This window comes from Gasterosteus aculeatus, chromosome 12, assembly GCF_964276395.1.
Source record: "Gasterosteus aculeatus chromosome 12, fGasAcu3.hap1.1, whole genome shotgun sequence".
Classification (NCBI taxonomy): Eukaryota; Metazoa; Chordata; class Actinopteri; order Perciformes; family Gasterosteidae; genus Gasterosteus; species Gasterosteus aculeatus.
Window position 1 is genome coordinate 10,699,816 of NC_135700.1, and position 14,039 is coordinate 10,713,854.

Consider the following 14,039-nt stretch of genomic DNA (forward strand, 5'->3'; position numbering starts at 1 on the left):
GTCTTTAGATGCTGTCCTCATTTGTGCAGCTTTGGACAATAATCATTTTCAAATTCCGAAGTGCAGCCTCTTCATTACTGAGGCTGCGTGATGCTGAAGACACCGCATGTATTCAGTTTAGCAATAGACACTATACAGGCTACGGATCCACGTTACCAGTTAGAGACACAAGTGAGCGAGACGCTACATCAAAGGTGAGGCCGAGAATAAAACCCCATCCTGCGGTGGCCTTAATCCTTCAACACCTGTGATTTGAAGCACACGTCTTTGATGTTGTTGGTTTCAGCCGCAGAGAAAGAGACTTGATGGTGAGACAGAAAGAGAACGAGAGAGACAAATGAAGGCTGAACTAAAGTTAATGCAAGACACAGACAGATTGGTGTGGAAAGAGAATCATCTCTAATAATAGTAATAATAATAATATAGCTCCAGTAGCTCCGGTGACGTTTACTGCTCCATCTCTGCACTGGCAGAGCACTGTGAGAGAATGCTAACTGAATATCTGATGTCTGCTACAGCAGATGAAATATAAAGACAAAGCCAGCAGCGGTTCACGAGGACACGAGTTGTCATTGAGCTTGTCCAGAGAGCGCTAGACGTTGTTTCGTTCAGACCTCTCAATGATACAGACCTCCCTGTAACAGATGATCCCCCACAACACACCACGTGTCTCCAGTCCTCACATTGGAGAGGATTCTGCTTGAATTCCCCAGTGAATCCCTCACACGGCCACAGTGTGAGGTGCAGAAAAAAACAAAGCAATCCAAGACAAACTGAAACCAAGCCAAGCTGAGTCTGCGGGAAGACATCAAAGAGCACATCTCTGTCGGGATTACAGTGATTCTCATTGGTGGGGAACATCTATCTCACCTTTTATTGGTTCTATTAGTTTCGGCCTCTAAAATGAGAATATTGTGATATTAAATTGAATGCATTCGGGTTATTGATTGCTGTTTGGAAAAACTAGTGATACAAAAGGGCCACTTTGGACTCTGGGAAAATGAGACGGGTTTCGCTAGCTTCTGAAATTAAAAGAATAGATGAACCATTGAATTAGTTAATCTAAATAACAATTGTTGGATGAGTGAATGAAAATAAACCGTGAGTTGCAGCGCTAAAATATTCTGCCACTGGCAGCAATATGACAAAAACAATGGCAGTACAGTATTGTAGGCTTCCACACAATGGAACCATTTCATAAGGGACAGCGGGGAGACGGATGAGCCCCGGGCTGCCAGCTCTGCCACCGCCGGCCATTTACATTGTCCGGCAGAATGGAAGCTGAAGGGACTAAATCAGCACAACGGAAAACAAAAGGGAGGCAGAGCCCAGATCCTGTCATTTTAACATAATTCAGATTATGTGAATTATTTCCTGGACATCAGAAAATACACAAACCCACAACAAGCCAAAGTCAGAAAAGACACGTAAAATGAAACAGCTGGAGCATGAATGCAATATAAACAATGAATAAGAGCTGCTGCTGAAACTCAGGATTATTTTCTCTAAATATGATAATTAAAAAAACTAACAATCGACAACCCGAAGGTATTTTATAAGAAATTGACATATTTAGTCATTCTTATTGATTCTTATTGATAACCAATGACTTGTTAATTAAATTAGGGCTTCAGAAAACTATTAATTGCATTATGGATTACAGTCAAATTCAATTTCCAGTATTATTATATATTTTTATTTTGGACAATAAAAACAAAGAGGTAACAAATTCAGATCTTTCATATTATTATATGTGTTTTGAGTGCATAGTTCAATCAACAATGGATAGATGACACATTTGATCTCCTGTTCTTTTGCTCATGTTAAACCTCAGTGCATGTACCACCAACCAGCCCCTCTCTACGCAGCTTTGTTCTGAGCCGAGCATGTTGGGGGGTTGGGTATAAGAAACAAGGTGTGGCTTCGCTGTTGTCATGGCAACATAGTGAAACCCCACTCAACCAGTCACTGTATGGAGAGGAGGAACTCAGTCTCCATCCAATGACAGTACATGTGCAGGCAAGATGAGCAAACTATTACAAACACGCATGCAGTAACCTCCATGGAGAACAATTCATCAGACCTAAAATAGCCTGAAATACATCCTACACCCTTCCCTTTAGTGACGGAGGAACAGACTCAATGGTTTCTCAACGTTCGAATGAGCACGGCAAACCATTAGTTTCCCTGCAACCTCGCTGCACAGCAACATCTTCCTTAATAGGCTGCCACTGTTATGAAACGCAAGGTTACACAACATTATTGGGTTCTCTGTGTGCGCCTGTGTGGCAGCGATGAGCGCAAGACCTGCAGACAACCCCAGCAAAGATGTTATGGGTATTCTGTCATACGTCTACATGCTGTCGAAAACTGCTGTGCAGAATGCGAGTGAATTGACACGATAGTACACAAAGAGTGTTTTAACCAGCATATTATATGTAACAGACTCAATGTAGCTCCAATAAGATTTGTGGTTGCTGAAAAAGTGCTATATTGCTTACTACCAATGTTAATACACATTGTAATTGTCCTCACCAGGTATGAGTTTATTAAAAACTGAGGAACGTACCCTCCGTTGTGTACATCTAACCAACTAGAAGCTGTCACTGGCACAACATCAGCTACTTTTAAAATACCTGGCATACCATATACACTTCCTGTAGAAGCTGAAGCAATTCAATGGCAGCAGCACAAATGAAATGGAATACAGTCATAACAATCTTGATCAATACAGGAATTTACCTGAAATATGTAGTGAGCCGGATTCTTAATTGCAACGAGCCTTATAAAATGGATCATGACTTGATGGTCAACGTTATATGTTACAAAAGATTTCCACCTGGTGGTGAAATATAGTACTGCAATAAAATGCTGCAGGGTGAAATATAATCAATTCTCAAAAAATGGATGGACAAACATAACAGATACTATGCGACTAATTTCTTATTCATAGTCACACGATCTTAAGCCACTTTAACAACATGGGATATTGTGAACAAAATGTTGCACTCTTCACAACCATTACCTGAAACCTGAAAAACACATAATAAAGGCACACTCAAAGTATGGCTATAATTGAAATAAGACGGTTAAACACTATATATTCCCACAACGTCCGAATGCATCGCCTCACATTGCAACGTTAACGTTTGCTAGCTGACTTAGCTGACCGTTGCTAACTAGAAGATAGCTTTGGCAACTAGCATTAGCAACTGGGGTTAGCTAGCTCTACGGCCAAGGCCGTATGTTTCGATAACGTTACCTTAGCTTAACACACACTTTATGTATGTGATGCAATAAAACATGACGAACCAAATAGCCAACAACGTTAGCTTAGAGACGTCTGTTTATCTAAATAACTAAATTTCCGATAGTCTTTGAATGCAGCAGAGTGGTTTCAGCGCCAAACGACAGCGCGCAGTTCTTATATTCAGTCTACGAGTCCTTCATCGACAAAAGATGGCTGTAGAGTTAAAATCTTTAAATCTTTAAAACCATAGGGCTGCTGTTATGTTTAAGAATAAGTCTGCCTGGTTTTCCAGCAGCGTGACAAAGTCATGTCACAACTTCTGGAGTAAGTAGGTGACCTCACTATTTCCTACCATCAAGTAGGCAATGCTAACGCTAGTTTAAATCCGTTAACAAGAGGCCACCACAAGCAATCATGGCTTATTATATTTTAAAGGAGAGAAATATGAGTTATAATGTCAATGTCACAGATCTAACGTTATGGGATCTGTCATTCATTTACTACCTAGAATTACGTTGGCATTTCAAAACAGAAACATGGTTTTAGTAGTTTGATCTTTGGTACATGTCGTGTAGTAGTGGAGGGTGGTGCCATTGCTGGCTGGAGAGAAGCAGATTACCTTTTCAGTGAGGATGCTGCATGTGCTGATACACTGAGGTGAGCGGGATCAAGCAGATCATTGGTCAGTCCAATTTATAAAATCGCCAAACGCTTTGCATTGGACATTTTCATTTTTAATTGTGTCTTTATACTGTTGCACGGTGTGCATTTTTATGCACAAGTCCGATTCATTGTATGTGCTGACATACTTTGACAATAAACTGGCCGTAATTCATCTGAAGCTGTAATCTCACCTTTTGTTTTTCAGAATATTCGAGAGCAAAGATTATCTCTGGAACAAGGTTGTGGTTTTTCACAGCTTGTTTCTATCTGCGTGTGAGAAGCGCCACAGCGTGAGGTCTATGTGCATTGGTCACTATGTGCTGCCTCCGGCTTCCGTGCAGGAAGGTGAGAACGAAAATGTTGATTTGTTGTAAACCATACGTAATCCTTCATTCCTGTTTGCCAACCTTCAGATCAAGATTAATAGTGAGGTCAAAACAAAATATTGAGGGTGTAAAATGATTAACAAAATGTCTTGCACACCAACTATGTTTGTATTTTGTGTTCTGTATTTTCTTTCTTTTTTGATGTTGAATACAGGATGTTTTAAACTCTTCAGGTGTTTAAAAAACAATGTTTGGACTTCTCGCAACTCACAGACATAATCAGCTTCAAATGAAAGTGAATTCGATCAACAATAAGAAACGGGAGCCGCTCTTAACAAGGGTTACTTTTTTTATCGTCGTAGAGGTGAGACATGTGGTCGGGAGGTTGATTTGGGAGTGTGAGGGTGAGCAGTCAGCGGTGAAGGTAAATAAACCAGGCAAATGTACACAAGTCACATCATGTAGCCTTAATCACTCAGTTGGACTTCCTTTGGTTTTACAGGGTTTCCGTCAGAGGTTTAGTATGCACACAGAGAACGAACACAGGGAAGTCAGCAAAAGCGAGTACGTTGACATTCCACGGTAAATATAGGATATTGGTTCTAACTCAACTGCAGCAATTTATTGAAGTCCCTTCCCTCCTATGGTAGTTCTGAACGATCTGATGACACAGATTCATCCGACAGTGAAGCCCCTCTACGTGCTCAATATCCAGTTAGCAACACGCTCTCCGGTGATTATCACTTCCTGCATGTTTGAGAAAATGTTGCTAATAATAATAGATAATTGCCCTGTGTGGTGTTAGCAGTGCTGTTGAGTGTGTAAATATAACACTGTATATTTCTGTTCACTTGTACAGGCTATGTCGGCATTGACAAATTGCAGAAATATTCAGGTGATCTGTGTGAGTTCCAGCCCGGATGTTTCAGATGCTCCAACTGTAAAGCCCACTGCTGCCTGCCACACACTTGAGCAGAGCAGAGAAAAACAGCAGATGTGACAGCTCCTCATATTCCAGTTTTAAGCTGCAGTTTACTTATTTTGGTTGTGTATTTTGCAGGCGTTGCCTTGCGCATGTGCGTGTGTGTTGTAGATGTATACACTGACACAAAATAAATAAGTGACATACAAGTGTAAGATCTACAAATTGCTTCATTCCTCAAACAGTCGCTAGAAAGTTGTTTCCAAATTACTTTCTCAATGTTTTTTTCCACAGATATTTTTATTTAATTTGGAAACTTTGATAAGAATTGTTCTTCTTACACCGGTATTGCTGGAATGTAATCAAACCAGGGAAACTTTGAGGGTTACAGAAATATATTCTTACCACATTGGAAAACTATCTTATTATAATCTCATCGCTTATCCATGCATTTATGTCATAGAAGAACATGCCAGGAGAACCAACCAATCGTGTTGGGCAGAGACAACGCAGAAGGGTTTTATGTCAATTAAATGACTGCATATCGACAATGAGGGCTCAGTGGAAAGCTCCAATCAACATCATCGTCATGTAAACGTCCATTAATGTAATATCGAGGCGGTAATGTAATAAGAACAGATGAAAGTCTTTACGTTGTAGCGCCCCTCCCTGCAAAGTGGTCTCTCCCACTCTCTCGCGCTCTCCTCGGCCAATCACATGCTTTGTTTTGGTACCGCCCCCTCGACCAGGAAGACGAAACGCGCATGCACCTTTTCTGGACTTTGACAAGAACGGGGAGATCTGTCCCTGGACTTCGTTCCTCTGTCTGCTTCTTTCTCACATTCTCTCATTGCTGCATCCGTCATGGCGGAGGGAAATCTGTCCGTGGTGCTGCACGCGCCAGGAGACCTGCGGGTGGTAGGAGACTGATCTCAAACACTGCAATCACTTGCATCATTGCCGTTAGTTATAGTCTGATTGAATTGAAGTAACACGCTGGTTTGATATTTCTTCTTCCCCAGGAAAATCGACCCATCCCGGAGCCGGGGCCTAATGGTATGACATTCGTTTGTAATTAAGCTGTGATGTACAGTTTATAGGCCACCAGTAGTAAGAAATATGTGAAAATGATGTACATTCTTTACAAGGTTATAATATATTGAATTAATACAGTTATTATGTATTTCAATGATTAGGCTGGATGGCCACCTGGAATCATGCTGATCTTTAATATCTCTCTTCGACATGGTGACAATATACACTTTCTCGTCAGCACACTTGACTGTGTGTGTGTCATTATGCATCCAGAGGTTTTGCTGCAGATGCACTCTGTAGGAATCTGTGGATCGGATGTTCACTACTGGCAGCACGGACGAATTGGAGACTTTGTGGTCACAAAACCAATGGTGTTGGGACACGAGGCCTCGGGGCGGGTGGTGAAGGTCGGATCCGCTGTCAAGCACCTCGAAGCAGGTGAGTTTGTGAGCACTGCAGCAATCTGCCATCCTGTTACAGGGGAAGTTGCACTTTAACTTTCTAAAGGATATTTATAATTGACTAAATGGATCGCTTCTGTCACTCTGGTTTGTTGTCAAACTGGTTTGTTGTCAAACTGTTGCTGCGGTGGCACAAATGCATTAAAATATTCATGGCACTGTGACGTCATACGCTGTTCATCATGTCAATGCCCCGTCCCAATTAGTGCTCACATGTTTATGGTATTGTAATGACGTTCACTCTCCTAGCTGGACAAAGTCAACTTCAGAGTATTCTTTTCTTTTAGGTGACAGAGTGGCCATCGAGCCTGGCGCGCCTCGCGAGATGGATGAGTTCTTCAAAATTGGACGATATAACTTGTCTCCTACCATCTTCTTCTGTGCCACTCCCCCCGACGATGGGAATCTGTGTCGATATTACAAACACAGTGCAGACTTCTGTTACAAGTAACAGCTTTCTCTCACAATTGTGATTTCTTTGCACCAGAGTTTAAAAAACTCCAACCGACTATCTTGCCTAACCTTTGCATACATCCCTTTTTTTTTCTTCTTTTCTCCCTCTATGTCCTTCTGCAACCGTCCAGGTTGCCTAACAACGTGACATTCGAGGAGGGAGCCCTGATCGAACCTCTGTCTGTGGGGATCCACGCCTGCCGCAGAGCCGGTGTGACCATCGGCAGCTCCGTGCTCATCTGTGGTGCAGGTAGAAATGATTGCATCAACAAGATAGAACAGACTCCCCCTCAGGGCAAACTGTAAACCAATATGAAAAGGGGCTGATAGTGTTGATGTAACGTGGCCTTGCAAGTAGCCACACGGTGGTGTGTGTAGCCACAGGAGAGAGAATCACTCTGGCACTACGGAACTTTAGTGAGGGGAAAACTACTGACCCTTAACACTCTTTGGAAGACACTTAATGTTTGACAAATCTCTTATGCTGCAAAAAATGCTGATGCACATTTGAGACACCCGCGTGGAGCATTACAAGGTACAATAGTTTCCTTTTGCTATAAAACGCAACACGAGAGGCACAATTTTTTTTAATTGTATCCCAACCAAAACATATCTAACTTCAAATGAACACTTAACACTGTCTCCGTAGTAGGAATCCTGCTTATTTCTTCTCTTCCCACAGGGCCTATTGGGTTGGTCTGCTTGCTTGTGGCCAAGGCGATGGGGGCCTCGCATGTCGTCATCACCGGTAACACACACACACACGCACACGCACACACACACCTTGTAAACATCTATCTCAACAGAAGCAAAATAACACGCAGATTCTGGGGACATGTTCTCTTCAGGCTTTTCTTTTTGTCTCCAATCTCCGTCTGCTGTGTTCAGATATGTTACCTGAGCGTCTCACAATGGCCAAAGAGTTGGGTGCAGACTTCCAGCTAAAGGTGAACAGAGGAGTCGAACCTCAGCAGCTGGCCAAGAGCGTCGAGGACCTGCTGGGCGCGCAGCCTCACGTTACCATCGAATGCTCCGGTGTGGAGAGCAGCATTCAAACTGCAATCTATGTATGTGACTTCTCAGTTTTAGATGAAGTGTAGACATATTGCATTTACTCAGGTACTGTATTACTTACAATCTTGAAATACTTTAGTTGACTGTTTTATACTCTCCTATTACGCACTTTTTGACCGCTTTAGCTGCTTTTTACTTTACATATCTCTCAGCAATTTATAATATTCTTTTGTTATATACATTAATGAATGAAAGTCAGTGGTATATTTATTGTCCCGCCAGGCAACGCGTTCAGGAGGCGCGGTGGCATTGGTGGGTGTTGGCCCTCAGATGGTCACTGTTCCTCTGATCAATGCTGCCTTAAGAGAAGTGGACATCAGAGGAGTTTTCCGCTACTGCAACACGTAAGAAAACATGTGATGGAAGCAGTTCCACTTGAGTAATTTCATTCATTTAATAACAAATTGGATAATATAAATTGATCAATCCAATAATTCATGTCCTGGAGTGAAGCTCAACTCAATCAATAATTATTGAGGTCTGCTCGAGTTGAATGTTTGTCTATCGGTGTTGCAGCTGGCCGATGGCCATCGCCATGTTGGCGTCCGGTAAAGTGAACGTGAAGCCCCTCGTGACCCACCGTTTTCCCCTGGAGCAGGCGGCCCAGGCCTTTGAGACCACGCGGCAGGGCCTCGGGATCAAGGTCATGTTGAAATGTGACCCGAAGGACCAGAAGCCCTGAACGCACCCGTCGTAATGAAGGAAACGCGACCTGCCTGAGAGCGACTCACCGCGACGAGTAGACGTAAACACTGACCGGACATTGAGCCTGTGCAAGATAACCGAGCCGGTTCAAAGAGACAAACTGATAACAGCACGGTTCTATAACTGCAGGTCAAAGGTGATTAGGTCTTTAGACCCAACTTTTCTTAACCAAATTTTAAATTGTATAATTTTTTCCATTTTTAATTTTATATATGGCTTCTGGAGTAAAAGAATATCCTTAAATAATAACATTTTAATAAAATCATGTTGGCTTCTTATTTCATTTTCACAGAACTCGCACTACCGAACAGCCGACTCAAGAGGGACCTAGAGACTCGTGGTTTTCAAAGTAGCCATTGTCAGTATATTATATATTATCCAACATTATCAAATGTATGTTTAAAAATCAGGTTTTGCAGTTGATGACTCAAAGTAAGACTACAATTTTGAGACAAGAAATCCAAATTAGGACTCATTACTGCTTTTATCTTTTTCTGAGGTCAAACCATTGTTGATACCTTTTATTTTTTCCCTTTCTGATCGCAATGGGCTACGAAAACAAAAAGACTAATCGTGAAAATGAGTCCGCGCCCAGACTACACTTTCATACAGCAACCTATTTTAGAACCAGTTTGTTAGAATCGGGTCTGATCCAGTCCAACAAAACCAGCCGGGTTTAGCTCAGATTTTATTTTCTTGCCACAATGACATGGAAGTACTTTACGAAGCATGCACACAGATAACGCTCATGTGGTTAAGATTTACTACAATGCGTTGCAAAACCGTCACCCAGAGCCGAGGCTTGTTTCTGTCGCAGTGTGTGATTCACAGTCCCGTCTTTCCCTCTCAAGACTCAAAGCCAACATACAGTTGGGGACATGTTTGCTGTGACTAAACCAGTGTTTTTTTGTTTTGTTTTATAGCATGAGCACAATACTACACACGTTTCTCATTATGTACAGACATTCTAATACTGCTTATGGTAATGGGACAGCTCACACAACACAGTTACATTCACAATCCACTCATAGTAAGCATGAGTTTCAGTCAGGAACACTAAAGATGAACATAACAGTAGAGTAGCACACAAAGAAACTTCATTTCCGTACATGTAACTTAGCATAGTCGATGCATGTTAATCGATTTACTCCAGGTTTTTTTTTTATTTAAATGTGTGTTGGTAGATGAGATTTTATAAAAGACTCCAGAGATTGAACTTTTGTATTGCCGTAAAATGATGAAAATCAAAAAGATATGGCGTTTCTCCCATAAACCGCTGCGGCGAGCATTGGTTTGATTCACATGTACATTATATCAACGTAGCATATCTTAAACCCAACATTTCAGACACTTAACTCGTTCACTTATTCAATGGCAACTATGATATCAGGCGTTTAGTTGTGTCTTTGCCATCGTCACAGACCACTTCAACTCGACATCAAGATCCAATAAATATTTACAATGCAAATGTGGCTCCTGCCCATCCACCACCAGCTTCACCTGCAATATTAGCAAAATATGTATTTACACAAGAAATAAATAGAGAAGAAAATGAAACTATACAAGACGTATAGTAGAAGTATCATATTGCATTACATGAGTATAAAAAATAAATTGACGCATTGATAAGTCTGTCCACGCGGTCTCACAGAAGTGACACGGAAAAGCACTGACAGGACAAATAAATTACACACTCACACACACACACACACACACACGCAGTCTCTTCAGCTGGTCAGATGGAAAAAGCATCTCATGTCAATAAAATGGCTGTTGCATGTTAAGTACAGACAAAGGAGAGATGATAAAGAATTAAAGTATTCATCTCAAACAAAAAGAAAAAAAGAAGAGATATGCATTGACAGGGACAAGCAGTCCTCCCCCAAGTCAAGGGTCAGCTTTGTTTTTCCCCCGTAAGGTACCGACCGATCCCAGCAGGCCGCGCGTCCTGTGGAACGGCCCCTGGCCATCGTTTATATGTACAAAGGTGTCTCCTGTCCAGTTAGCAGTCTGAACATGGCCGCCGGCATGGTCTTCATGTGAATCTGGCCACAAAAACAAAACAATCTTGATTAAAGGGACGGGCATAATTTAAGATTTCCAGCTGCAGATGTTTGAGTGTGTTATTTGTATGCAAGATAACTTTAATTCGGAGGTTGACCAACACAATAACTGTCTGGTAAATGTCCACATTTTTTCAAACTTAATGCCCCAATTTGCTTCAAACTGTGTTTTCGCCCAGTGAGTGATAACATATATCACGTGTTTTCTTGCCCTTCTTGAGGAAGGTGTGTATGTTTGTGTGCATCAGTTTAACCTCGCCAACGGAGTTCGAGAGAGCCTGGACAATCTTCTCGTGCGCGGTGGCCACCACACTCTGCCCATTGATCTCTATGATCCGGTGACCCACGCGGACCCCACCTCGCTCAGCAATGCCTCCTCGCATCAGACTGCAGATCTGACAAAACAAGAAGTAAAATGCTAAATGGATGCAACTAGCAGGTAAAAACCACGTCTGCAATGATACAGGAAGGTCATCCGCAACTGAGGCCAGGAGTTTAAAAAGGAAATGATGAAATGGAACAGCACATTACATCTTACCTAAAGTAATGGAATTATGAATTATGTTACATTAACAGGAATGCGAAGCGTGCACATGATTAACCAATACAAAATACACAGTAATTAACAAAAAAGGATATTACATGAATGAGAGAAACACAATTGCATAAGAGATTTTAATATTGTTTTTAAAAATGAACCATACTTACGATGCCGTTCTGGACACTGAAGCCCAGTTGATACTTTAGATCTGGTCTCTTGATGAGGACGGTGGTGACAGGAGGGCAGCTGACAATGTTCATTTTCACCTGAACCTGGTTCTTCAAGCCCTTTAACACGGAGAAACACTCAAAGTTAAATGAATTAAAGTACGGTTTTACATAAAGTATGAGGTTTATGATGTTTATTATTTAATTCTTGTGCGTGTGTCTCAGTACCTTAATGATTCCTTGACAGGTGGCGAGTGGCAGCCCCACCAGGCTGGTGTTGTTGATGGACATTATCTGGTCTCCGATGCTGAGCTTGCCGGAGCGAGCCGCCGGCCCTCCGTTCATCATGTTGGCTAAAATGACCGTGGGTAGAATGGAGCCCCATCCGGACTCCACAATCACCACGCCCAGGATCTCCCCTTTGCTCTTCTCCAGCTGCAGCTGTGGAGATGAGACAGATTGCTTTTGATGATATAATACGAACCAATCTGAGCCTATAAAGAAAGAAAAATGCTATGACACAACATTTCATCAGTTTTTGAGTTTTTATGTGAAGAATGTTGTCTGTTCGCATCAGCATGCTTAAGACGTTGGCTGCAGGTGCTCAGAAAAGCACCGAATTCAGCAGCATTCAACTCTTCACTTGCTCCCTTGCAGGGGTCACAGAGGAAATCTGTGGTGTGACAGCAGGCCTGTAGCTCAGGGGATACAGTTGGGGGGGGAGGGAGGGGGTCTCACAAAATATACAGTAAAAAGGAGAACAAAGAAAAGTCTTCTGGTAATTCCTGTCATTTACACGTTCCCAAATAGTCGAAGATGAATGTCAGAATTCCCCAGGGGGTTGATAGCAGAGTGGAGTCATAGCCACTGTGGATCCGACATACAGCATCGCAGTTTGTAACATTGAAATAGAACTGACATTTTTTCCCGTTGTCATTTGACCAGCTCAAAAGAATTTGGTGTTGGTTGTTATGATGACAACGCAAGACAGTGTGTTGCTCTGCCAACAGCAGAAGTATTCTCAGAGACGAAACAATGTCTGCTGAGGCCAATTCAGAAATCTTTCAAAGCGAAATGGCCACCGCTCACAACATGCCGCTTCGTTAAATTAAATATGAACTTCTGTGGTTTAAATCTGCACCTCGAACTCCCCATCGGTGTTAATTTAGTGTTACATCGATGCTTCTACCTCACGTTAGTGTTCTATTTAGGTTGAATAAATGATTTATATTCTGGGTGCACACCAAAAGATTGAACAGTGATCAGAATGTGCACTCCTTTGTTCACTACATCACACATTAATGAAAAACATTCAACACAGTTGGTCAAGAAGCATTTGTGCTTCAAAAAGTGATGGTTTTCCCATCAATAACAATGACTCATGTCCACTAATACAGAGGCTGCCCCCCCCGTCCCACGATGACTTAGGAACATCGAAGCCCCCCCCCACTCTCTAAATGGGTTGCACCTTTGTTATTATGAATTAACTGCATATAAAACCTAGAAATTATTATTTTTCTTTCTGAAATAAGTACATATTACCTCACTTTTCCAAATTTAGTTTATTATTATTATTTTTACTGAAAATAAAATAGCCATCAAATCAGCTTAATTTCTTTGCAAACGAGTGCAAACATTTCCCCCACATTTAACAGGAGGATCGTATTAATTTTTTATCTAAATAAGTTGACACAATCATGGTGGTGGGTTTCCAAGTGTCTTTTAACATACTCTACATACTCGGCCGTCCACAGTTACAGACTAACCTCTTTGCAGTTCTCAGAGTTGGAGAAGTGAATGAGGTCGTCATTGTACATTTCCTGGGTGTTGATGATATCGCTGTACTCCTTCTGACTCAGATCCTCGGGGTTAATGCCATTGGCTCTCAGGAACTCCTGGTAAGCTACGCTGAACGCCTGCCCGATGGACTGAGCGATAAGCTGGGCCTGCAAGCAGGAAAAGCAGGAATCATGACGTGTTTGCGATGGAGCCACGGAGGCTTGTTTGTATACGACTCGTCACCGAGTCGTATACAAACAACAATGTAGTAGGAACAAATCAGACAATGCTACAATTTATATGAGGAGGAATGAAGATTACTGATTACAAATGTATTGACTGTGTTTCCTCCACTGGATGGAATGACGGCAGCTTATCCAATGTGAGCCATTAGTGTGAGCAGTCAGCAGGTAAACTGGGACGTCCTAATAGTTAAAAGTGCTGGGATGAAAACCTGACCATATAAAACAAAGAGAAATATCTTAATATTAAGACCTCCAGGATCAATGCTTTTTATATGAACAATTAGGGATTTAGGGCTGTGGAGGCCGAGTAGAAAAATATCTGGATGGCTGCTTTTAAAAACAATACCGTAATTTC

At 41.9% G+C, this 14,039-nt stretch overlaps 3 protein-coding genes across 15 annotated transcripts in view; 2 read left to right on the top strand and 1 right to left on the bottom strand.

Annotated features, from left to right (window-relative positions):
* The first annotated feature begins 3,510 nt into the window (after positions 1-3,510).
* On the top strand, positions 3,511-5,222 carry terb2 (telomere repeat binding bouquet formation protein 2). Its single transcript, XM_040199379.2, has 7 exons — positions 3,511-3,574; positions 3,826-3,907; positions 4,119-4,258; positions 4,602-4,663; positions 4,742-4,803; positions 4,890-4,972; positions 5,099-5,222. The coding sequence occupies exons 1-7, from the start codon at positions 3,511-3,513 to the stop codon at positions 5,209-5,211; spliced, it is 606 nt and encodes a 201-aa protein (XP_040055313.1). The 3' UTR covers positions 5,212-5,222.
* Positions 5,223-5,898: 676 nt separating this feature from the next.
* sord (sorbitol dehydrogenase) lies at positions 5,899-10,091 on the top strand. 2 transcript variants are annotated; one of them, XR_013451534.1, is made up of 10 exons: positions 5,899-6,079; positions 6,184-6,217; positions 6,470-6,634; positions 6,945-7,104; positions 7,242-7,360; positions 7,793-7,858; positions 7,999-8,177; positions 8,407-8,528; positions 8,701-9,025; positions 9,182-10,091. XR_013451534.1 is itself a non-coding variant. In XM_040199366.2 (9 exons), exons 1-9 carry the CDS (start codon positions 6,026-6,028, stop codon positions 8,864-8,866), a joined length of 1,065 nt encoding a protein of 354 aa, XP_040055300.1. In that variant the 5' UTR covers positions 5,899-6,025; the 3' UTR covers positions 8,867-9,151. The 2 variants fall into 2 exon arrangements, 1 of the variants encoding a protein (XP_040055300.1); XM_040199366.2 differs by lacking the exon at positions 9,182-10,091 and having other exon boundaries at positions 8,701-9,151.
* The window catches only part of apba2b (amyloid beta (A4) precursor protein-binding, family A, member 2b), a 48,366-nt gene continuing 43,891 nt past the window's right edge, over positions 9,565-14,039 (bottom strand). For all 12 annotated transcript variants that reach the window (XM_078085175.1, XM_078085169.1, XM_078085171.1 and 9 more), the window contains 5 exons: positions 13,427-13,606; positions 11,889-12,101; positions 11,661-11,780; positions 11,207-11,347; positions 9,565-10,934 (listed from right to left, as the gene is read on the bottom strand). In XM_078085175.1, the coding sequence (XP_077941301.1) occupies positions 10,863-10,934; positions 11,207-11,347; positions 11,661-11,780; positions 11,889-12,101; positions 13,427-13,606 (726 nt within the window). In that variant the 3' untranslated portion in view covers positions 9,565-10,862. The remainder of the gene's footprint in view (positions 10,935-11,206; positions 11,348-11,660; positions 11,781-11,888; positions 12,102-13,426; positions 13,607-14,039) is intronic.

Excerpts from the sequence above, each read along its gene's own strand:
- terb2 (XM_040199379.2), top strand. The coding sequence starts at position 3,511 with ATGTTTAAGAATAAGTCTGCCTGGTTTTCCAGCAGCGTGACAAAGTCA. Across the intron at positions 3,908-4,118 it reads GCATGTGCTGATACACTGAG|AATATTCGAGAGCAAAGATT; the intron begins GTGAGCGGGATC and ends TTTGTTTTTCAG. Across the intron at positions 4,259-4,601 it reads TCCGGCTTCCGTGCAGGAAG|AGGTGAGACATGTGGTCGGG; the intron begins GTGAGAACGAAA and ends TTATCGTCGTAG.
- sord (XM_040199366.2), top strand. The coding sequence starts at position 6,026 with ATGGCGGAGGGAAATCTGTCCGTGGTGCTGCACGCGCCAGGAGACCTG. Across the intron at positions 6,635-6,944 it reads TGTCAAGCACCTCGAAGCAG|GTGACAGAGTGGCCATCGAG; the intron begins GTGAGTTTGTGA and ends CTTTTCTTTTAG. Across the intron at positions 7,859-7,998 it reads CTCGCATGTCGTCATCACCG|ATATGTTACCTGAGCGTCTC; the intron begins GTAACACACACA and ends TGCTGTGTTCAG.